Raw genomic sequence first — 23,000 nt, forward strand, 5'->3', positions numbered from 1 at the left:
GACCGGCCGCCGCAGCCGCCACCGAACCACCGCCGCAGCCGCAGCTGCCAGGAAGATCCGCCCAAGGTAAGTCTCGTCCCGGGGGGGGTGGCGGGCCGTTCCACCACCGCTTTCGGGGGGCCGAATGCGCTGGCATTCGGCATCCCCGAGATCTGTGGCGGAACTTTCGGACATCCCTACACTTAAGGAAAAGAATCGGACTTTAAGCAGTCTCAGGAAATCCGTTCTTTCCCTGATAAGCTCTGGGGTGGCTGCGGGATGGCCACGGTGTCATGTTTCCCTAATGACCTCCAAAGGCAGCCAGCTTTGAGTAAACTGCTCATGGAGATACATCCAGGCCTCTTTCAGTTGCTGCTCTTCCCTCACTTGCTCAGCATCTCAGCCAACTGCCCACTGGGCCCCATTCTCCCTGCATCTCCTTGGCAGTTTCACCTCTTGCTCTGCTCTAGTATTCCCAACCTTTTATCTGCTTCCTACCTCTCTGGGTTTGGCTTTCCATGCCTGCATCTTCTGCTTCTTCCCAATAACCTACAGTCTTAGGAACCTTATTCACAATGTCCACAAGCCGGTGTGCGTGCATGCACTTGTGCAGTGAGGGAGATGACAACATCAGAGCGCCACACAGCACACACATCACAGTCAGATTTTCAGACACCTAACAAAAATCTGGCAGTCGGCTCTACCAATGTCTGCTCATTGAAGACGCATCTAGCTTTCAGAGCTGCATGCAGAGCTTCTCACTGTTCAGAAAGAAATAAAAAATCTTGCTATAAAAAGTGTTGTTTTAATTAAAAAAAAAAGTTCCAAGAAAAAAATAGTAAAGACAAAATGCAAACAGAGAAAATGGGCAAAGCCCTTTGACAAAGCTGCCCCTTGCAGGTTCTGCATGACCACACTCACACTTTTGAAAAAGTCAGTGTGATCTCCAGACATTCTTAGCTAGTAGCCCTTGGTCTTTTTTCATCCTAGGAAACTTATCCTAACCTATTTCCTGAGGTGCTGTGACATTAGTACGAAGTGGCTTCAGAAGGTTCCTTCTTCTAAGAACCAAGATGCTGACTTTCCATCACGCTGGAGTTGCAAGCAGTTGGCAAATGGGATTCCTTTCGTCCCCACAAGAGGAGGTCACCCTTCTGCCGTGCTTTGCATCATTCCTGGCTTCCCTACAGACCAAATCTCACCATCATATTTGTGCCAGATGAAGCATTTGTGCAGCAGGACACATGGAGAGTTAAGCAGCGGCGGCAGCACCTCAGCACCAATGCCAATTCCTTTCCTGGGAGCAAGAAAGCCACAAGCGTTACACCTGACAGATGTTGTAGTTTGTTCGTTCAGATAAAACATCTCCAGTAATTTCCATCACGTGGTCCTTGGGTTGGGAGAGAGATGCCTCTGCCATGGCCAGCTTGTTTTTATTGTTCTCGGGATCTTCCTGGCAGTGGGAAGAAAAACAGGAAGTAAGATAAATGGGCCTCACCCCACCTCAGCCAGCCCTCCATTGTCTCCACATTTAAGCCCTCCTCAGGTAACATCCACACGTACTTCGGGTGGTTTCGCAGCAAAATCTTTATGACAGACGTGTGCTATAATTCCTGCTGCCAGTGCATCACCCAGGACATTGGTCATTGTGCGTAGTCTGTCCCTAGATGATGGGAGCAAAGAGTACAGTTAGAAGCTACGTCAATGCAGGAAGCTTCAGATGGTCGGTGAGGCTGGGGGAATGATACGCACATCCCAGTTCCCCGTTGCTCCGTAACAGAACAAAGTGGAACTTCTGCAGCTCTCATCTGAACAGCCAAAGCTGCTCTCAGAGGACACATCTGATGGATGGGGAATCATCCCCTGTGTTTCTGGAAGCCAGGCCCTTCCTGGGACTGTCCTGTTGGCTCTTTTTCCTTAGGTGGACTACACCAAATCATTCAAGATATCGGACCATGAAAACTGGCCCATGGACCACTTACTAGCTCCTCTGGCAAGGGACATCAGGATTGATCCAGCAGGCCTAAGGGTCAGGCACTGATCCTGCACCCCCAGAACTGCATGCAGTTCACGCTGGGACACTAGCACTGTAGCCCAGAACCATCCTGGTGCTGGGTATCAGGTGATCTCAGATGGCGAATCCCACACCACTGTCTCCTATAAAGCTCCCAGATCTGCCAAACTCCCTCAGCCTAGCAACTCATTGGCAAGGAAGGCTACCGCCACCCTCTCCACCTCCAAATCATCCAGCTGCCTGTCTTCTCCAGGCCACATGATCTGAGTGCCTGACAAGGGAGTGGAGTTGGCCGACTGGGTTTTGGGCAGTTGGCAGGAAGGTACCCCTGCCATTCTAGTCAACTGACTGCCCTGAGATCCCTAGTGCATCAATGAGTGAGCAAGCTGATTTATTTTATATTTAAATTTATACCGTGTATTTCTGCCTTGAGACAGTCATCAGGACAAACACTTTATAAATGGAAACGCAAGAAAGCAAAGCATTAAATCAAGATATTCTGAGTGGTCGGTACATCAATTCCACTTGAAAAGAGACAGTTACAGAATGATGCTACTTGGGGTGCAATCTAGGACATCTTAGGCAGATGGGCTACCCACTCTCATCTAGGGGAAGGAAATTCCCCAGCTATGGAAGGAGAAAAGCCTGACTGCTCCCCCCGTCCCCAAAGTCTTTTCTTTTGCAGATGAAAAGGCAAGGCTGCTAAATACATACTGCTTTGGACCGAGTCTTTTAAACACGTGTGTTAATGATCTCAAAATGGGGGCCCAGAATTTCATCCACAAACATTTCACAAAGAGCATCTGGTGGTGCTGCCTATAAAACCTAAGTGCAGAACTGAGAAGAGCTCCCTGACCCCCAGGTTTCTGCCCAGCCCTCTTTGATCCATATCCAAACCCCACAACCCAAATGGACTTTGGAAACTCCCGGGCACCCAAATGTGGAGACAGGAGTGGGGGTGAGCAACTCACAAGGCCCAGTCAATGGCAATGATCAGAGTGATGTCTTCTGTGGGGAGACCGACAGAGGTCAGCACGATAACCATTGTGACAAGGCCTGACTGGGGAATCCCGGCTGCCCCAATGCTCGCCGCCGTGGCCGTGATGCTGTGGAAAGGAAAGGAGAGAGACTGGGATGCTGTTGCCATGGGAAACGGACTTTCCTACCTATCACAGCTATCAAACGGATGAATGCTAAAGCCTTCCCTTGGTTGCTGTTGTTTTTTTAGCATCTGCTTCAGTTGCAAAGACCAGGGGAGGAAAGAGGAATGGAGGCATTCAAGACAAGGCTGGACAGCCATCTGCCAGGGATGCTCTGACTTGGATTCCTGCATTGAGCAGGGGGTTGGACTCGATGGCCTTGCAGGCCCCTTCCAACCCTGCTATTCTATGATTCTATGAAGAGGGCAGATTTACCTGATGGTTATGATCTGTCCCAAGTCCAGGTCATACTCATTGACTTGTGCGATAAATATGGCCGCCACTGCCTCATACAGGGCAGTTCCGTCCATGTTGATGGTTGCGCCAACTGGAAGGACAAACCGGGCTATCCGTCTGTCGATCCCATTGTTCTCTAGAAGACACTTCAGGGTGATGGGCAACGTGGCTGAGCTGTGAGAGAAAAGCCGAACTTGTTAATGGAAGCGGATGTTCTCATGGCCGTTATAAAGAAATGCAGCCTAGAAAGATGTATGGCTGGCAGATGGGAGTATTTTCTAAGCAGAATAACTGTGTGGCTGTTAAATGTTACTGAGGATGGAGGGTCTGTGTGGAAGCCACACAGAAAGATGGAAACCATCTTTCCTCAAGGTAAGGCATTTGCTCCAGGAATAAGATAGGTAAGAGCTACTTTTCCTGAGGTAGGAAATATAAATGGCAAACACCCACTCAGGTCAGGCCTGTCTGTGTTCCGATCTGTTGCTGTTAAGGATGTTCAAACTCTGCTATTCTGCCATCTTATATTTAGTGCCTGGGAAAATTAAATTTTCCCACTAGCTAGCTGTCCCATTCCAGGGTCCCTTCAGGCTCTCAGGGGAAGGTGCCAGTAAGTTCAAGGCAGGAATGTGAATCAAGGCAGGACAAAAGTAGGACCCTGGGTAGCTCCAAATAGGCCCTGCTGGCTGGAATTCTCTCCTACTAGGAGAATAGGAGGATGTTGCCTCAGCAGGTGGACTAAAGCCTTATGTAGTCTGACAAGACTTGCAGTGTGGTCAGCTCCACCCCTCTTGGAGGAGCTGACAGGACCGTTCAAGGGCCCTCGCCTGATTCTGCAACCTGACTTATGCAAGGCTGGGGAGATGGAGATTCTGCTGGTAACTCAGCCTTTGAGCCAGGGGATGATGGCAGGTCTGCGTCCTCTGGCCGGGAGGGCCTTGAATAAGGCACTGACTTTCCTACCCCCGAGGAAGTAGCCTGTGTCTTGTCCTCATCAGAATCCTCTGCTGCACACTGCAAGACCCAAAGGATAGGGCTCGTGACACTAAGTGGAGCATGTCAAGAGTTTGTGTCAGCATCACCCTTGTTTTCCACCTGGATGATGTCGCCAGAGCGATCAGCAGGGCCTGGAAGATCCCTCGGATGAAGGAGAAAGGGTTTCTCTTGGTAATGAGCACAAACAGCAGAGGCAAGACGCAAAGGCCGTGGATGGCCAAGCCAGTCACGACCGTCGTGGCGTAGAGGCCCAGCTTCTTCCCGACCACAGAGGGGTCTTCCATCTCCAAGATCTTCCCAGCAATCAAGAAGACGATACCGAAAGGGAAGTACCTGCAAAACATAAGATCAGTGAGAAAGCCCGGCATGTGTGGCGCCTGTGATGAGGAGACTCCTGTTCCCACTGCCTGGGGGTCTCATGGTGTGGAGGAAGGAGGGACAAGGGAGCAAATGGGTGGATTCCAGCATCCAGTGTGGAGGTGAAAAGTGAATGGCTGAGGATGGGATGGAGGCAGGGGAAGTGTGTAGGAAGGGACAAGGCTGAGCATGGTTATTCCAGTTCCCAGTTCCTTACTTGCACAAAAGTTTGAAACAGAAAACTGAATAAGGACCTAAACTCAATACGCCCCTGCGCCCTAAAATATGCTTTGGACTACCCACGTACCATGTACATGGCTGGGAGAGTTCCCCCTTCAAGATCATTAAAAGGGGAGCAGTGCAGGATGGAAGAAAGGCAATGAGACTGACGGCACTTAGAATGCTGATTGCCTCCCGCCCAAAGTGGTGGATGTCAAAGGCCCGACAGTGCTGTAAACTGAGGCTTTCTAAGCAAGGCCTCATCTCTCCCTTCTCCCCTGCTGTTTCTCACTGGCAACTGGTATTCTACATAGACTGCCACTGGATGTGGAGGTTCCGTTTATCTGCCATGATTCATAGCCATTGGACAGACCTCTCCTCCTCCAGGAGTTTAATCCCCTTTTAAAGCCATCTAAGCTAGTGGCTATCCCAATATCTTGCGGCAGCAAATTCTATGCATTTATTTCATTAGGATATTCACATCCCACTTCTCAACTCGAGCCCTCGGAGCGGCTTACAATATTTATAAAACACAACGGCTACAACAACCACATGCTCCAAACACAAGACTGAACAGCACAACCAGCTCCACTTGAGCAGGATGCAGCATCTGATGTTCCTTACCACAGGGCGGTTGCTGTCATTTGGCCCTGTGGAGAGGGGCAGTTCAACTGGAGAGGCCCTGAGGTTGGTGTCAGATATGGCGGGCGGGGTGGGGGGCAGTGGAACTGAGCAGGCCCTGATGGTCTCCTTGCCTTCCATAACCCCATTATGTTAACTATGTGCTGCCCTTTCTTTGGTCCATCCAGAATCTACTGCCCATCAGTTTCACTGGGTGACTGTCCCCCCTACCCCCCACCAGAAGTTTTAGTGTTATGAAAGAGGGCAAAAAGCCCCTATCTGTTGTTACCTGGCGGCTCAACTGGAGTGGTCTGGGAGCAGGGGAGACGTGAAGGTTGCTCAGGCTGGGGGCAACAACATATAGAGAGAAGGAAGTCAACTGGTTCTGCAAACCTACACCACAGCTGTCAGGATCTCTGGCTGGCCGCTGAGTGGGATGAGGGTGTCATCATGGCATCCTCCTCCTCTTTGGGTTCTACGGCGGGCACCTCTAGCAATACCAGATGAGCTGGCAGAGCTACAACAGCTCAAATGCCTTCTAAGCTCTCCTTATTTGTTTGTTTGTTACATTTCTATACCACCCAATAGCCAAAGCTCTCTGGGCGGCTTACAAAGATTAGTTCACCATAAGAAGTTTCCACGTGTTGTGCTTCGAAGCCACAAGAGCCCACTTCTCTATGAGGTGTCCCTTTACAACTGGTTCAACAGGACTTACCAGACGCCCATGGCAACGATCTTCATCACGGCCTCGTTCAAGCACTGGCACACGTTGACCAGAGGAGCCCCACGCTCACCCATCTTCCCCAAAAGGAGGCCTGCAGTCAGAAACAGTCACCCATTATTGGCCCCAACAGTATACAGTCCCACTTGGATGATGAAAAACTGTCCCCTGTTATTGAGACACAACAAGGCAAAAGCAAAGCGATTTCCAATTTTTGGATGATTGGAAAAAAGAGGATTTTATACTGGATAAGAATAATCTTTATGAAAATCTATACTCATGTGTATTATTGTTTATTTATTTACAGCATTTTTATATCACTCTTCAGCCAAAAAAGGCTCCTAAATAGCTTACAAAGAATAATAAAACAATCCTTGCCCTCCAGCTTACAATCCAAAGGGCATGACACAAAAGGAAAAGGGATTGGGAAAGAGGAGGGAAAAAAGCAATACTCAGGCGCCAGCTTTTCATTTCGATGTATTATTAATGTTGCGGTGTTCTTTTTATGGTATCGATGAATGGTGTATGTCAGACTTCCCCAAGCTGGTGTCCTCCAGATGCGTTGGACTACAACCCCCATAAACCCCCAGCCAGCTATGCTGGCACATCTATGTTGGTGTATGTAGGAAAGCTGGTGTACGCACATAACTGTTGATTCTGGAGGAACTGTGCACTGATTCTTTTAACATTTGTTAAAATAAAGATTAATCTCTTGCTGTGTGGAGAAAAATGATGTCTCTCTAAATCCTACTCCATCAAATCTATACATATGGGGGATGCCCCCAATCAGAAGTTGGCCATGTACCAATCGTGGCTGAGAAGATAACTATCCCCAGGACGTTCATTTCATTATTGCTGTCAGGGAGGGTCTGGTAGGTCATTTCTGGAGATGGCGTGATCTCGAGGAGCACCGGCCGCTGGATCTCTGGATTTTCAGTATCCGGCACAAAGTAAATGAAACTTAGAGACTTCCTTGGCATATTTGGAGCCCCCGAGGACTTCACCACGGGGACAAGAACTGTTCGGTACTGGAAGTAAAGCAGAGGTACGTGACAGTTCAAATCTGAAGCCAAATTTCTCGAAGCCTCAAAAGGTATTGATTTATTCATTCATTTAATTAATTAAGTAGAGTATTTATATAAGCTGCCTTTCTAGAACAAGCCCCACCCAAGATGTTGAACAAGATACAATAAAAATGTAAATACACGAATGTAATATTATAATAAAATGTAATATAATAAAAAAGCTGGATGGGCTGCTTGAGACTCTCTTTCCCCACAATTTAGGCAGGTCTGGTCTTTTGCATTCCCAACCTGCGAAAACAGCTTCCATTTTGTTAGTAGCAAGAAAGTAAATGCCACCAGAGGGCACTTTGTGATGAACAACAACACCGAAGTCAGCTGAAGCCATGTTGGTGCATTTGAACAAAATTCACAGGGACAGGGGAAAAGCCCATTACTAGGGAAGGGCTGTGGTTCAGTGGTAGCATACCTGCTTTGCATGCAAAAGGTCTCAGGTCCAAGCCATCTCCAGGTAGGGCTGGAAATACTCCTGCCTGAAACCCTGGGGAGCCGCTGCCAGTCAGTGTCAACAGTACTGAGCTAGATAGACCAAGAGTTTGACTCTGAAGAAGGCTGCTTTCTCTGCTCCTATATTACAGCGGTGGGGAACCTGTTTCAGCCTGAGGAATGAATTCAAATTCAGAGAAGATCTGCGGCGGGGGGGCGCATTCCTGTGGTGGGCATTGCCCAAGGCAAAAGGGCTGGAGCCAATACACAAAAGTACTAACACTTTAGCTTACAGCCAGTAACTAAACCCCAGGAGAGGCATTTCAACTATTTAGAACAGGGAAAATGAGCAAAAGCTGGAAAAACACCAAATGATCAGCGGTCAGAGAAAGGAGCATGGCTGTCTGGGGAACCCCAGAGGGCTGGATTTGACCCATGGGCCTGAGGTTCCCCACCACTGCCATATTAGGAACAATCAATGTTCCCCATGCAGTATGCAAGTTCCTAAGTTCCACAGAATGTTTGCTCAGGCTGAATGCCACAAAGAAAAGGATGGGGCGGAGAGCTCATTCTGACAGACGTGGGATGTGTCACGAGTTCATTTTGCTGGAAGCTGTCGATACATCCAGAAAGACCCAGCGCATTCTAGTGCCTCAGAACTTCTAAACTTGCTCTCACCCCAGGCTGGGGATCAGTAGCGACTACAGCCTAAATCAATGGCACCTGAGACACACTATAAGAGAGGAGAGAGAAGCAGCTACTGCTGCACTGGAAACTTGGCTTGACATCTCACAAGCCCACCTAGGAAGGAGTTCTGTATCAGGCGCTTACCTGCTGGAACGAAGCCTCGATGAGATTGGAAGGAAACATATTTCTGCAGGAGACAAAAAGAAATGGAAGTGAGAAGGCTGCATGGAGACTTTTAAAAAGAGGTTTAGAACATTTATATTATTTGTTTGTTTTTGTTTACAAGATTTAGGGCTTTTCTACATGAGGCTTTTAACCCACCACTTTACCGAGGCGTCTGGTTCGAAATTTTTTGTGGGGTTAAGAACAACTCCTTACACATGGGGCTTTCCTTTCTCTGCCTTTCTATATGCTCCATACACTACCACTATGGAATGCTGGTATAGCAGAATGGCGGAAATACATGAGGGTTTCATGACACCATCCACCAATTCCAGACTTTCCCGTTAGAAAAATACCCCGCTAAAATGGTTGCAAAGGATGCCCATGTCATGTAAAGCACCCGCAAACGACTGTGAATTAGGAATCATGAGTGCACAATAAAAGCCTTGTGAAGAAAGGTTCGCATATCCCACTCTATCCTGAGTGGTGAACAATAAAAGAAAACAATCAAAATACAAAATTGAAATATTTAAAATCAGATTATAACAACGGAACCGTGGCTGGTCAATCAGGGAAGGCTTGTTTAAATATAAATGTCTTCAGCAGGAACAGAAAACAAAACAATGTTGGTGCCTGCTTAACATCAACAGGCAGGAAGTTCCACAAAGAGGGAGCCGGTGCACTGAAGGCTCTACTCTGAGTGGATTTCAAACGGACTGCAGATCCATGTGGAACCACCAGAAGTGCCTCATCTGATGACCTCAGTTATATATCCTGCCTTCCCATTTAAAACACACACACAAAACCAAACATCAAGGCAACTTAGACAGGGAAAAATTATTAACTAGAAAATCCAGTTGAACGACCAGCAAAAGAATGCAATAAAACATCTTGTCTGAAAATAGCAGTAGTGAGGGGGCAGTAAGGAAAATTAATCATCTGCCAAACATGTGGGAGAATAAACCCATTCTGACGTGGCGCAAAACAGGCTGTAAAGTCAATGCTGGCCAAATTTTTCTGGGGAGGGGGCTCCACAACTGAGGTGCCACCATGGAAAATGCCCTGGCTCTGGTAGCCACACACCTAGCCTGGAGAGGAAGGGGTGGCCAGAGCAGGCCGTGAGCACATGATCTCAAAAGACAGGCAGATCCATTTCAGAGAAGGGGGTCCTTAGGATTTTCAAATATGAACTGGAATAAACAGCTTGCAAATTGTAGAATGGATTTTTATAAAAATTATCCAGAGTGTTTTCACCACGCATATTTTCATAATGAAATCTCTAACCCTTAATGGTCTAAGAAAGAAAATGCAAATGCAGGTGCTCCAAGCAGCTTTACAGCCAGCGGGCATCTAAGGTGCCCCCTTAAGGTGCAGTTGAAGGCACACTTGGAAGAAACCGATTATCTAGACCCATTTCAGTCGGGCTTCAGGCCTGGGCATGGGACAGAAACGGCCTTGGTCGCCTTGGTGGATGATATGAGGAGGGCTCTGGATAGGGGTGAATGCTCCTTCCTTGTTCTCCTCGACCTCTCAGCGGCTTTTGATACCGTTGACCACGGTATCCTCCTGGACCGCCTGGAGGGGTTGGGCATTGGAGACACTGTATTGTGGTGGTTCCGGTCCTTCCTCTCCGGCAGGTACCAGAGGGTAGCACTGGGAGTGGAGGTTTCGGACCCGTGGCCACTTACTTGTGGGGTGCCACAGGGTTCCATCCTCTCCCCGATGCTATTTAACATCTATGTGAAGCCACTGGGGGCTATCATCAGGAGGTTTGGGGTGCAGTGTCATCAATATGCGGATGACACGCAGCTCTACCTCTCATTCAAATCTTCACCAAGGTTGGCCGTAGAATCCCTGTCCAAATGTCTGGAGACGGTGAGTGGCTGGATGGGGAGGAATAAGCTGAAGCTGAACCCTGACAAGACCGAGGTACTTTTGGTGGGAGACAAGAGGAGGCTGGGGGATGCTGACCTGGTGTTGAATGGGGTACGGCTACCCTTGAAAGACCAGGTCCGCAGCCTAGGGGTCATTTTGGACTCCCAGCTGTCCATGGAGGCTCAGCTGTCAGCTGTGAGCCGGACAGCGCTGTATCAACTCCATCTGATACGGCGGCTGCGCCCCTTCCTTCCCGACCATCTGCTCCCATCGGTAGTACATGCCCTGGTCTCCTCTCGTTTAGACTACTGTAATGCGCTCTACGTGGGGTTACCCTTGAAGACGGTTCGGAAGCTGCAGCTGGTACAGAACGCGGCGGCTCGCCTGATTAAAGGCAGCCGCCGGCGAGATCACATCACTCCAGTGCTGAAGGAGTTGCATTGGTCACCAGTTGTTTTCCGGGCCAAATTCAAGGTGTTGGTTTTGACCTTTAAAACCCTATATGGTTCCGGCCCAGCCTATCTTAAGGAGCGCCTCCAGCAACACCAGACAGGCCGCTTAACAAGATCAGCCTCAGATGGCCTTCTCTCTGTCCCATCAGCCAGGACAGCTAGACTGGTGGGGACGAGGGAGAGGGCCTTCTCTGTGGTGGCCCCCACTCTGTGGAACTCCCTCCCTAGGGAACTCCGTCATGCCCCCTCTTTAATGAGCTTCTGTCGTGCATTAAAAACGTGGTTGTTCAGGCAGGCAATTGGGGTGGGTTAGGGTATTTTTTTAAAAAAAAAATTATGGTAAAATTTTGTTGTTTTAAATTGTTTTATGGTGGGTTGTACATCGCCCAGAGTGGCTGGGTGACCAGTCAGATGGGCGATTAATAAATTTAATAAATAAATAAATAAAGGAAGGATTACAGTTGTCAGAGGGTGACTCTCTGAGGCCCTGGACCTCTGCCCCTGCACACATGTTCCCCCCCATCTGATTTTTCCCAATCCTGATGAGGGGGTGGGGGTGGGAGGAAATTACTTTAAAAATGTCCTCAGCTTTTGTGACAAGAGGAGACATATCAAGCACAGCTCTGCCAAACTTTTGGAGATGCATCATTTATTCCAGTAGCAAACCAGGAGCACGGATGAACTCCAGAGTACTTGCCTCCTCCTCCTTATCCATTTTAAGCATGCACCGTGGGGCTCCTCAGGGTACGCAAACAGCATCCATTAGGCATGAATATAAGCAGAGTAGGAGCACAGGTACCTGATGAGGTCCAGCAAAGCATCAGCAGAGCTGAGCACCACTTTGCTGACCATGTACTCCTCCTTCTGGGCAGCGGCCCCGGGGTGGATACTGATGACCAAGATGATTCCGGTAGTCACAGCAAAGAAGGTTGTCCAGAGGTAGTAGGTAATGGTGATGATCCCCATTTTCCCACAGACTTTGGAGTCCATGGTGGCCAGACCAGACATCAAGCTGAAGTGGGGGAGAAAGAGAGAGAGGACGTGGTGGTGGATGCTCTGGTATCTATGTCTGGCACAGCCTGATCCTGCGTGTTCCATGATGTTGGCTTTTGGCCAAACCTAGTTAGGTCATCAGCAAAGGGAGGTGGTGCATGTGTGTGTCTTTTTTCGGTGAAACTCTGGCTCCCTGTTTTACTCGTACAATGATTTGGGCTCTCCAGCGTAGTGGGCACCAGTGGCTCCCTGCTTCTCCTGGCTTTTATTTTATTAACATTTTTAATTATTGTTTTTTTTAAACCGGGAGGCTGGCATGCTGCAAAGTGAAGCACTGCCTTCCAGCACTATCTTTATTTGGGCTCCGAAGAGCGGCTTTATGGTTTGGGCTCAGCCCCCACCTCTGCCTTGTGCTTAGGTTCTTGGGCAAGTTACTTTTCTTTGAGCCTCACCAGTTTGCCTTCTGGGAAGGGAGTGTTATGACCGGCCATGCTCACTCTGGCAGCCAGTTTATGGATGAGCAAGCCCCTTGTGGCAGCCATTTTGTGGGAGTGTTCATGACACTCTCAAAAGTGCCCATGAACCCCAAAAGGTTGGGGACCCCTGTGCAGACAGACAGAGGAATCCAGGTTATTCCAGCCTGACACCACATGTCCCTTGCAGAGCTACCTCTGGTCACCCTGATGCCAGCATGTTTCCCTGTGAATGTGGAATTAGAATGTCCTTCATGGTTTTTTTATTTTTATTATTATTATTATTATTGATAAGAATACATCCCTGCAAATATAAAAATAAACTTCGGGGAGAAAGGGACTGCATATGGGTTCCCCCACAGGGCCAAGCGTTGTTGGGCACTTGCCAAAGCCCACGACCCAGAGGGTGTCCCCTGGCAACCCCCAAGGTCTGCTGGCCCTGCTATTCCTCTTCCTTGCTATCCCCACTTGTTTACCTGACCTGAGTGTGCAAGCAGGGGCAACAGTGAGGACATGAAGTAACATCCTCCACTTGTCTGAGGAACATGGGAAGCGGTCTTGTACCAAGTCACATTCGCAGTCCATCTGGCTCAGTATTGTTGACGCTGACGGGCAGCAACGGCTCTCCAGGGTTTCAGCCGGGCGCTTTCCCAGCCTTGCCTGGTGATGCCAGGAATTGACCCTGGGATCTTCCGTATGCAAAGCAGTGGCTCTTCCACTGAGCCACGGCCCTTCCTTTGGGGCCAGAGGAGAGGGCACGCAAATAGGTAGTGGTGAGAATTGTGGGGAGGAGGGAGCCCAATTGGAGAGAGGGACCACTAGGGGCATCTTGCTCAAGGAGCTTCCCCCCTCAAAATCTGGAACCACTACTGATTCCGCCCCGATGAAAGTGTCCAGATCTCGGGCCTTCTGTGTAGCAACAGACTCTCTCTGGAGCTCCTGTCTTGCAAAGGGTTATCTGGCCAGCTCTCCCGTGAGCCTTTAGGGACTGACTATGACTTTCCTCTCCTGCTCCAGAAGCACACAGAAACGTTGCTTTTACACTGTTTCAATTTGCTTGCTTTCATTGAGCATCTGTAATTTCAGAGACTCGGTGTTCAACTGATTTTTGAAACTACCAAGAGAGAGAGAGAAACATAAAAATGAATGAGCAAACTTCTGCCAAACCTTGCTTCTAAGCCCAGCTTCCTGACGTTATCCCCAAAGCACAGCGTGAGCCGCTTTAACTGCTAAAATGGTGCAGCACCCAGGCCAAAAGGAAGCTTTGGGAGCTCAGATCGGTGACGCATGATCCCTGCCATGTCAGGTAATCCACAGCCCTTTCACAAGATCTAAGCTCCAGCTGCACGTTCTGTGCCATGTGGTTGACCTCGTTAAGGGAAAATTGACAGAATGGCTAATTATAGCCAGCAGAGGCTTTCTTCACATGGAGCTTTTATCCTGCAATTGAGATGGCTCCTTCACGGAAGTTTGCGGGCTCTTTAGACATAGCCATGATCATCCCAGGCATCTCCTGCATTAAATGCCCTTTGTTCCATTTTTAAATAGATCTCAGATAATGAGCTATCACACTGCCCCCCTCCCCCGTTCTGTTCTACTTCAGTTTCCTCTGTGAAAAGAGTATAAGCAGCAAGAAAAGGAGCGAGATCAATGAAAGATAATTGGAAGACTCAAATAGGGGAGAAGGGGAAAGGGGAGGGGGGAAAGGAAGCACCTGAAAAAGGGAGTCGTGATCCTGCATCTAAAATGGAAGCAGAAAGCCCCGTTTTGAATGCAGGATTTTAGGCTGGTGCAGAGAGGCCCAGAGAGATGCTAAGGTGTGGCGTTGGAAAGAAGAAGCTCCTTCCAAACAGAGGCCTCTGTTGTACACGACTAAGTAATATTGGTGGAAACTAAACAGCTCTGGTGGCTGTCTTTGTCTGTTGGTCAGGTTCCTGCGAGCGCCGTGAGGTCAGCACTCACAGGAACACAAGAAGCTGCCCTATTCAGAGTCAGATCCTTGGCACATCTAGCCCAGTACTGTCGACACTGAATGGCAGCAGCTCTCCAGGGTTTCAGGGAGGATTCTTTACTACTCTTACCTGGAGATATTGGGGACTGAACCAGGGAACTTATACGTGCAAAGCAGGGGCTCTACAACTGAGCTTTGCCTCCCTTTGGAGGGGGAGACAGTCCATAGTTGACTCAGATGAGATGCCAAATTTAGTCCCTGGTTTCTTTGGTTAGTGGTGCTGGGACAGACCCTGGAGTAGGGTATACGAACCCCCCTCACAAGTCCATGGGATGGGGGAGGCGACCCCTTGGAATCCTCCCCGGCCGGCTCCGCTCCCCAGCAAGTCCGTGGAGCCGCCAGCCAGACCTGTCCGCAGTTGGACTTCTGTCCGCTGCCGGTCTGCAGACGCAAATGGCGTCTGGCGTAGCGGGCGCCATTTGTGTCCCTGCTCTTTGCCATGATAGGCTACGTAAATATTTACGTAGCCTATCGCAAAAAGAGCAGGGACGCAAATGGCGTCCGCTACACCGGACACCATTTGCATCCAAAGAACAGCAGCGGATGGCTGAGTCTGCATCCTACTCTGCATCCTAGAGTAATAAAGGAACTGGCAGAAGAACTCTCAGAACCGCTGTCTATTCTCTTTGAGCAATCATGAAGGATGGGTGAAGTGCCAGATGACTGGAGGAGGGCTAATGTTGTCCCTATCTTCAAAAAGGGTAAAAAGGAGGAACCTGGGAACTATAGACCAGTCAGTCTGACATCAATCCCTGGGAAAATTCTGGAGCAGATTATCAAGCAATCCATCTGGAAGCACCTTGAAAACAATGCCGTGATTACTCGAAGCCAACATGGATTTGTCAAAAACAAATCCTGCCAGATGAATCTGATCTCATTTTTGGATCAAGTAACCTCCCTTGTGGACCGTGGGAATGCTGTAGACATAATATACCTCGACTTCAGCAAAGCTTTCGACAAAGTGCCCCATGATATCCTGATGAGCAAACTAGCTCAAAGTGGGCTAGATGAAACAATGATCTGATGGATCCACAGTTGGCTACAGAATTGGACAAAGACTGCTTATCAATGGGACCTTCTCCAACCGGGCAGAGGTAACGAGCGGGGTACCGCAGGGCTCAGTCCTGGGCCTAGTGCTCTTCAACATTTTTATTAATGACTTGGAGGAGGAGGTGCAGGGAATGCTGATAAAATTTGCAGATGACACAAAATTGGGCAGGATACAGAAACAAAATTCAAAGTGATCTTGATAGACTGGAGCGCAGGGCAGAAAACGACAGAATGACATTTAATAGGGATAAATACCAAGTTCTGCACCTAGGAAAAAGAAACCAAATGTACAGTTACAAGATGGGGGATACGTGGCTCAACAACACTACAAGTGAGAAGGATCTTGGAATTGTGGTAGATCACAAGCTGAATATGAGCCAACAATGGGATGTGGCTGCAAAAAAGGCAAATGCCATTTTGGGCTGCATTCATAGAAGCACAGCTTCCAAATCCCGGGAAGTACTAGTTCCCCTCTACTCAGCACTGGTTAGGCCTCATCTGGAGTACTGTGTTCAGTTCTGGGCACTGCACTTTAAGAAGGATGCAGACAAACTGGAGGGGGTTCAGAGGAGGGCAACAAGGATGTTCAGAGGACTGTAAACAAAGCCCTATGAAGAGAGACTGAAAGAACTGGGCATGTTTAGCCTTGAGAAGAGAAGACTGATGGGAGATATGATAGCGCTTTTCAAGTCCTTGAAAGGTTGTCACAGAGAGGAAGGCCAGGATCTCTTCTTGATCATCCCAGAGTGCAGGACACGGAATAATGGGCTCAAGTTACAGGAAGCCAGATTCCGGCTGAACATCAGGAAAAACTTCCTGACTGTTAGAGCAATACGACAATGCAACCAATAGTCCAGCACATCCAAAGGGTGCCAAGTTAGCGAAGGCTGGTTTGTGCCACACTCAGAATAACACCATCTCTAAGCTTTGAGGCTGTTTAGCCAGCTGCCCCTGGGACAGATCTCTCCAACTTTACTTTGTACAAGTATAATTGTTCTTGTACCAAAAGAAAAGAAAAAGAGCATGCAGGGAAAGGAGATTCAAAACTTTTCTTCCCCAGGGGTTTGGCTGGCATGCCCTTTCTTGTAATACACAGCTCAAAAACAACGCTTGTTTAATTCTCATATATTGAAAGCGGCAATTACACCTCTCCCCGCACAGTGTCCAGGGGAGCCAGGGAGGGTGGTTTGAAGAGAGGCCCTAGGGAAGCAAACCCTTGCCTGGCAGCTGCACCTGAGCCTGTGCTTGGCAAGTTGGCTTCCTCCACCTGCCCCCTTCCCAGCGGCCCCTGAGCTCACCTGGAGGTAATCAGCGGCAAGATTAGCATCTTTAACATCCTCATCAGGAGCTCTCCAGGGAAAGAGAAGTATTGCTTCTCCTGTAGGGAAACAGGAGAAAGAAAGCAAACAGGTCAGGCCACAAAGGACAGCACGGAAGGATGAGATGTCATTACAAGCACATAGCAGGAGCCGAGACAGTGTGTACACTGTGGGGAATTGGCCCTGTAGTTTTGCTCTCAAACTTGTCAAGACTTCACAGAACTGGTGTGCCTTTCCAGTGCTTCTGAGCCAGGCAGTCCAGGTGCAGCAACTGCCACATACTTTGCCATCACCACTAGACCCTACAGCCGATGAGGGTAGTAGGGGAAAGCCCCCATGCAAAAGGCAGCTTTGACAGATGGCACTTGTGTCGCTAAAAAGGCTTCCAAACCTCTCTCTTCTCCCCACCCATCCCATTTCCAGTGGTTGCTGTGCATATGAGAAAGAGAGAAATGCAACTATAAATGCAGAAATGCAACTATAAATGCAGTGGTGCCAGCTTTTAAAATCAATGGATGACAGCCATTCATGGAAGTGGTTTCACAATCACATGTCAGCTTTCCTACATACTTTTTATTTTTGCATCGCCTTCACATCAGATGCATTTTATCTCGGCCAAATGTTCCGCCCCCTCGCTTGTGTCTCCACGTGCGGAAATGGCTCTTTTCACACAATAAGACCTCTCTTTTTAGAGGTGTCCCTTTGGTCACTTAACAGGCACTGCATCGTTACCTGATTTCTCCTTCTTCCCCATGGCCCTAATGCCTCCCCAAAGCCTGGTCCCCAGGACACAGTTGTGGAAAAAGGGCTTGTCAATTTCACGTGTGTGTGTGTGTGTGTGTGTGTGTGTGTGAGGGGATTGTAGTATTTTTTCATTTGGGGTTGGTGCAGGTACGTGTCCTGTTGGAGGGCGATCTGGCAAAACTGACGAGGTTTTCCCTGTAAGTTTCACATGAGAGATGCCCCTAAAATTGGCAAGGCCTTGCCACAGCCTTGCCTGCAACACGAGCAACGGCATCTGTGAAACTGACACCACTTTCCCCCAACCTCATCAGTTTCACCGCAGACCTCAGAATGAAGGGGAGATAAAGGATGAGGTGATGAGATGGGCAGGCAGGCAAGCAAATAACGTAGAGGCTACGCACGCTGCCATCCTATCACCGACCACATCATGATGGAATTGTATCTAAGTCCAGTCACTGGGCAACCAGTATGATCCAGCTGCCAGGATAAGCAAGTGAACAGAAGAAGAGCTGTACTGGATCAGACCAAAGGCCTATCTCAGGGCTGCAGAACCTCTTTCATCCCGAGAGCCGAATTCAATGTCTGAGAAGCTCTTGGGGGCCGCATTCCAGTGGTGAGTGGGGCCAAAAATACCGGCATATTTTGGCTTAAAGCTGTTAATGCCAGTAACTAAGCCTTAGGAGAGGCATTTCAACCTTTTACCATGGGGGGGGGGGAACTGCAAACACTGGGAAACCACCAAAAGACTGGCAGCTGGGGGAAGGGGACATGGCCATCTGGGGCAATACAGAGGGCTGGACTGGGGACCCCAGGTAGGGCAAATTTGGCCCGTGGGCCTCAGGTTCAACACACCTGACCTATCTAGTCCAGCATTCTGTTCCCACAGTTCTAACCAGCTGCCTCTGGGAAGCCCACAGGAAGGACATGAACAGCACCCTCCCGCTCATGTTTCCCAGCTGTTATTTTATTCCATCTCTAGCACTAATCCTATAATTTGAACTGGAGAAATGCAATGTATGTGTGTATGTATGTATGTATTTAAATCCTGTTTCCCAGATTTGTTTTGTTTTTAAAAGTGCAACCCTCTGGAAGCTGTTCTTTTTCTGTCTGATTTTTTCTCTATAAAGAAGTGGTCCTGAGTCACTAAATTCTATTGACCTCACTCATCAGCTTTTTGGAAGGGTGGGGAGAAAGGAGAGAAGAGGCAAAAGGGCTGAGTCTGTGGAAAAGCCCAAAATGTCCTCTTGAATATCAACAGTAGCAAACAAAAATAGTGGAGAAAAATACAAATCCAGCCAGGAAAGACAGCCTCACTCAGCAGCAGTCACCTGAAAGCGAAACCAGCTACCCAAGCTCTTTCAAACAGCGACATTTTAATTAAACGAGAAACTAATACTTGAATGTTATAAATGCAAGCTTATGGATATGTTCTAATCATGATGATGCCAAGGAAAGTTGTATGGTTTGACCTGAGCCACACTCTCTGTACCAAGGCTCAGCCCTAAAGCACTGAAGTGAGTTTCTCTGAGCATGTGCAGATCCACAAATAATGTCTCCCCGTCCCCAAACTACACGGGTGCGGAAGCAGACATGTTAAGTTTTAATAGTGAAGTTCTCAGGAAAACCTGCACCCCGACACTTTTCTGATTAAACAAATTTAACACAGCACGCAGTGCAGCAGGGAAATGGCAGGCTGCTTGCAGGGGGAATTCTGGGTACACACATGGCTGATGAGAGCCTTGGAGGGGCACTAGTTCCTAGAAGGCCACCGTTTTGCTGCCGTTAAGTACCCAGCTTAGCTTTGCATTCCCTGCTGTGACGCTGAGGCCCATAATTGAAATGACATCTCTAAAGAAGACATGACACTGTGATGACACTACGCTAGCCGTAAGAACATTTGGGTGTCACCTCGGGACACCGATGGCCCTGACATAGACAAGAAGGGGGGGTGCAGTGACAGCCCCTTCCCAGGCGATCCATTCTGATTCTTCAGGCAACCTCAACCTCTGTAATAAGTGACCACAATGCTTGAAGGTCACACAGATTGTTTGAGGGTGGCAACAGAACTGCCACTCTTAATAATTCCAAAATCCAGATAGTGTAATATCTTCATCAGGGCAACTCAAAGGCATTATAAAGGTATGGATATTGGAATTTTTCTTATGGCCGACACATAAGAAATGCCTTATTTTGGTATAACTTGGGGGAACACTGTTAATAATGGGACTGTCCCTGTCAGTACGCCCTATACTTTATTTCCCTCTGACCAGGAAAACCGGGCAAGCTGGTTTTATTGCCCCCACTGCCCATCCGTGTATACTGCATCTATACCTGAAACTCTCCAAAACACTTCATGCTTCTGATGAAGTGGACAATAGTCCACGAAAGCTTATGCCATCCTAAATTTCTTAGAGTGCCGCAAGACTCTTCGTCATTTCTGCTGTGACAGAGTAAGGGCGCAATCCTATGCACATTTAGACAGGAAAACGTCCTACAATTCCCAGCATGCCCCAGCCAGCATGGCTGGCTGGGACATGCTGGGAGTTGTAGGACGTTTCCCTGTCTAAATGTGCATAGGATTGCACCCTAAGACGGCTGCCCCTCTAGAAATGGTTATATATGTTGATATTGTTCGTTTTTGTTTTTCCTTTTTTTTTTTTAAACGTCACCTGTAGGCCTCCTTAGAAAGATTTGAAAGGCGGGATATAAATAATTGTAATAACTACATAAACAAAAAGCCAGCCTCCAAGGTCCAAAACCTCAAAATGAAGGCTGTTTGACCCAGGAGCAAAATGCAAAACTCCAGTGCAGATTGTCCCAACTTGGTGCTCTCCAGAGGTTTTGGATGTCAACCCCAGTCAGCCTCAACCAGCATGGCCAGTAGTGAGGAATGCTGGGATTTGTAGTCCAAAACATCTGGAGGGCACCCATCAGTTATTGAATTGGGAGGAGACCTGGAGTAAGGGCTGTCACCTCTTTCCAACTGCTGCTCCTGTGCTTTGGAGGCTTTATACCTCCTTTATACCTTTCCTTCTGGCTCTCCTCCTGGCCTGGCTGTAATAGCACAAACATAGCACATGAAGCTTTTCCCAGCTTGGAGGTAACTGGCCAGGAAAAAAAAACTTCAGTTAATTTCTGCATTTCAGGATGCAATTACAGACAGAAAAGACTGGCCAGAAGTAAAGGTGAGATGGTTTAAAACAGACCCCAAAGTTAGACAGGGCCCATCCAACCTTTCTGAACAAATGATGCCCAGAGAGGATCTAATTCACCAGTTGCCCAACAGGGATGGGTTGCCCTTGTTTTCCCTGATGGCAGATGGAAATTCAATAGAGGAACACTCCCCACTAGCAAAAAGCTTCACATGCAGTATCTCTATTTTCTGCCCTGTCCTTCTGACACACTTAAATTCTGTCCACAACAAAAGGCAAAGCACACACACACACACTCCCCATTCCAGGGCCAGTTAGATTTGTGCACGGCCCCCTCTAGTGATAACATCCCACAGGTGTTCCAGGCAGCACAGACTAGCAAGCCTGCAGCACTGAAGTCAAAAGTGGAGTGTACCTCCTGAGCACGTACAGAACACCTTCTCTTCACCACAGAATAGGCCATTTCCGTGCCAAGCCGTCTTTTAGAAATGCACCACTGGCTCCTGCCTTTTGCATCAGGGGCCTGTTCCACCAGTCACTTACCAGATCAGACAACTCCAGCGTCCTAAGCAGGAACCCCAGAAGGCATCCGGTCACCACCGAAAGCATGGAGAGGGTCAAGAGGCCATTCCTGCTCCAGAATGCCGTGATCCCCTTCCAGGCACCCGCAAAGCTAATGGAAAACGGGCTCAGCAACGCTTTCATCTGCTCCCACATGGTGCCTTTCAGGGTCTTGCCAAAACCTGTCGTGAACCAGAGAGTGCAGCAGTGAGGCCAGGTTTCTGGAGTCCGTGGGGCATCACTGGGGTCCCTTTGTTCCCAGAGGCATCATAGCTCCTTGCTGGATGAGAATCTGTCTGGAGGCAGAAGGAGTAAGAGGAATAGACTTACTCTTTCACTCCTCAATAATCTCCATGGAGGATCACACTAGAGCACATTCGCTATCTGAGCCCCTTTTAGCTTAATGGAAAGTGACATCTTCAACGACATATTAATCCAAGCCTGACTGCGGAAAAGGCAAGATGGGAGTCATCTTACATCTGTCATGGCAAAAACAACCCTGTCTTCCAATGGCGTTATAAAGACTTAACGGACTGACCGGGCAAGCTGTCAGCACAAACCAGCCCTGCGTTCTAGCGGCAAGATATACACAAGCACTCTGCACATGCTCGGAAACAGCTTCTAGAACTGCTTCACATTTTCTGGGTCGGACTCTAAAAATGGGTTCCAGAGGTGAGAGCTTGGAAGCCTCTGTTCCTATAATTCATTTCTCAACAAATAAAAAGCAGCAGTACTCAGGTCCCTAGAAATAATGTTTTGATCCGAGTGCACATTGCGGAGGGATGGAAGTAAGCTTTGGCTGCTCATTGAACTCTGCCGATGCTCAGAGATAATCTTGGTTTTTTTATCATTAATTCCAAAGCTTCAATAGGGCTTCAATTGTTCAAATTAAAGCCCTATTGAAGGAGCCCGGGAGAGAAGCCCCCCTGAGAGCCAGCATTTCATAGCGGTTAGTGTTGGAGTGGGACTTGGGAGATCCAGGTTCTGGCCCCCACTCGGCCATGAAGCTCACTGGGTGACTTTGGGCCAGTCACTGAGTCTCAGCCTAACCTACCTCACAGGGTTGTTGTGCAGATAAAATAGAGGAGAAGGGGGACCATGTAAGCTCCCTTGGGTTTCTGGCAAGAGGAAAAAACGTGGGATATAAATGTAAGAATAAAAATGAAATACAGAGGAAACAAAAGCCACAAAGGCATCCACCAACTCTAAGGGGTTGGTGCCGGGGGGGTTTCAGCAGAGCTCAGTGCTGGCACCTGCTTTTAATGCCAGCTCTGCAATATGTGAAGAAATGTACGGGCAAAGTGTTTGCTCTTAACAACGGAGGAAAGCTAAACAGAAGTTGGGCAGTTCTATTCCTGTCTGCTCAGAAGCAGACCTACTCCTGAGCAGACATTACACGACTGCACTGCAAGGCATTTTTATCCCAGCAGGGAATCCTTTGCATTTTTAATGCCCATTTATCTGCTGCCCCTTTCCGATCTGCAGTGCGCTGTAGCGCAGTTCACCTTTCCCCAACCTGGTGCCCTCCAGACGCTGGCTGGGGATGCTGGGGGTTGTAGTCCAACACGTCTGCAAGGCACTTGGCACATGAATTGAATTAAATCAACGCCGACCAGCCCCCTGGTCAAGGGAAAGGCTGCGGGCGTCTGAAGCGGGCTGCACTACAACTCCCA

The 23,000-nt window shown here is 48.5% G+C and overlaps 1 protein-coding gene across 1 annotated transcript; it reads right to left on the reverse strand.

The window, feature by feature from the left end:
• Positions 1–766: 766 nt before the first annotated feature.
• Positions 767–22,999, reverse strand: LOC146333928 (excitatory amino acid transporter 5-like). The gene is made up of 12 exons (XM_084825186.1): positions 22,844–22,999; positions 21,310–21,623; positions 16,850–16,929; positions 11,824–12,036; positions 8,680–8,722; positions 7,146–7,368; positions 6,335–6,434; positions 4,522–4,755; positions 3,409–3,603; positions 2,965–3,099; positions 1,543–1,642; positions 767–1,432 (listed from the first exon to the last, which is right to left on the reverse strand). Exons 2-12 carry the CDS (start codon positions 21,481–21,483, stop codon positions 1,301–1,303), a joined length of 1,629 nt encoding a protein of 542 aa, XP_084681312.1. The 5' UTR covers positions 21,484–21,623; positions 22,844–22,999; the 3' UTR covers positions 767–1,300.
• Position 23,000: the final 1 nt, after the last annotated feature.

Source organism: Heloderma suspectum, chromosome W (assembly GCF_057233095.1).
Source record: "Heloderma suspectum isolate Gila_16-S chromosome W, 16-S_ref, whole genome shotgun sequence".
In the NCBI taxonomy this organism is placed as follows: domain Eukaryota; kingdom Metazoa; phylum Chordata; class Lepidosauria; order Squamata; family Helodermatidae; genus Heloderma; species Heloderma suspectum.

Excerpts from the sequence above, each read along its gene's own strand:
- LOC146333928 (XM_084825186.1), bottom strand. The coding sequence starts at position 21,483 with ATGTGGGAGCAGATGAAAGCGTTGCTGAGCCCGTTTTCCATTAGCTTT. Across the intron at positions 8,723-11,823 it reads GCTTTGCTGGACCTCATCAG|AAATATGTTTCCTTCCAATC; the intron begins GTACCTGTGCTC and ends TGTCTCCTGCAG. Across the intron at positions 7,369-8,679 it reads TCGAGGCTTCGTTCCAGCAG|TACCGAACAGTTCTTGTCCC; the intron begins GTAAGCGCCTGA and ends CTTTACTTCCAG.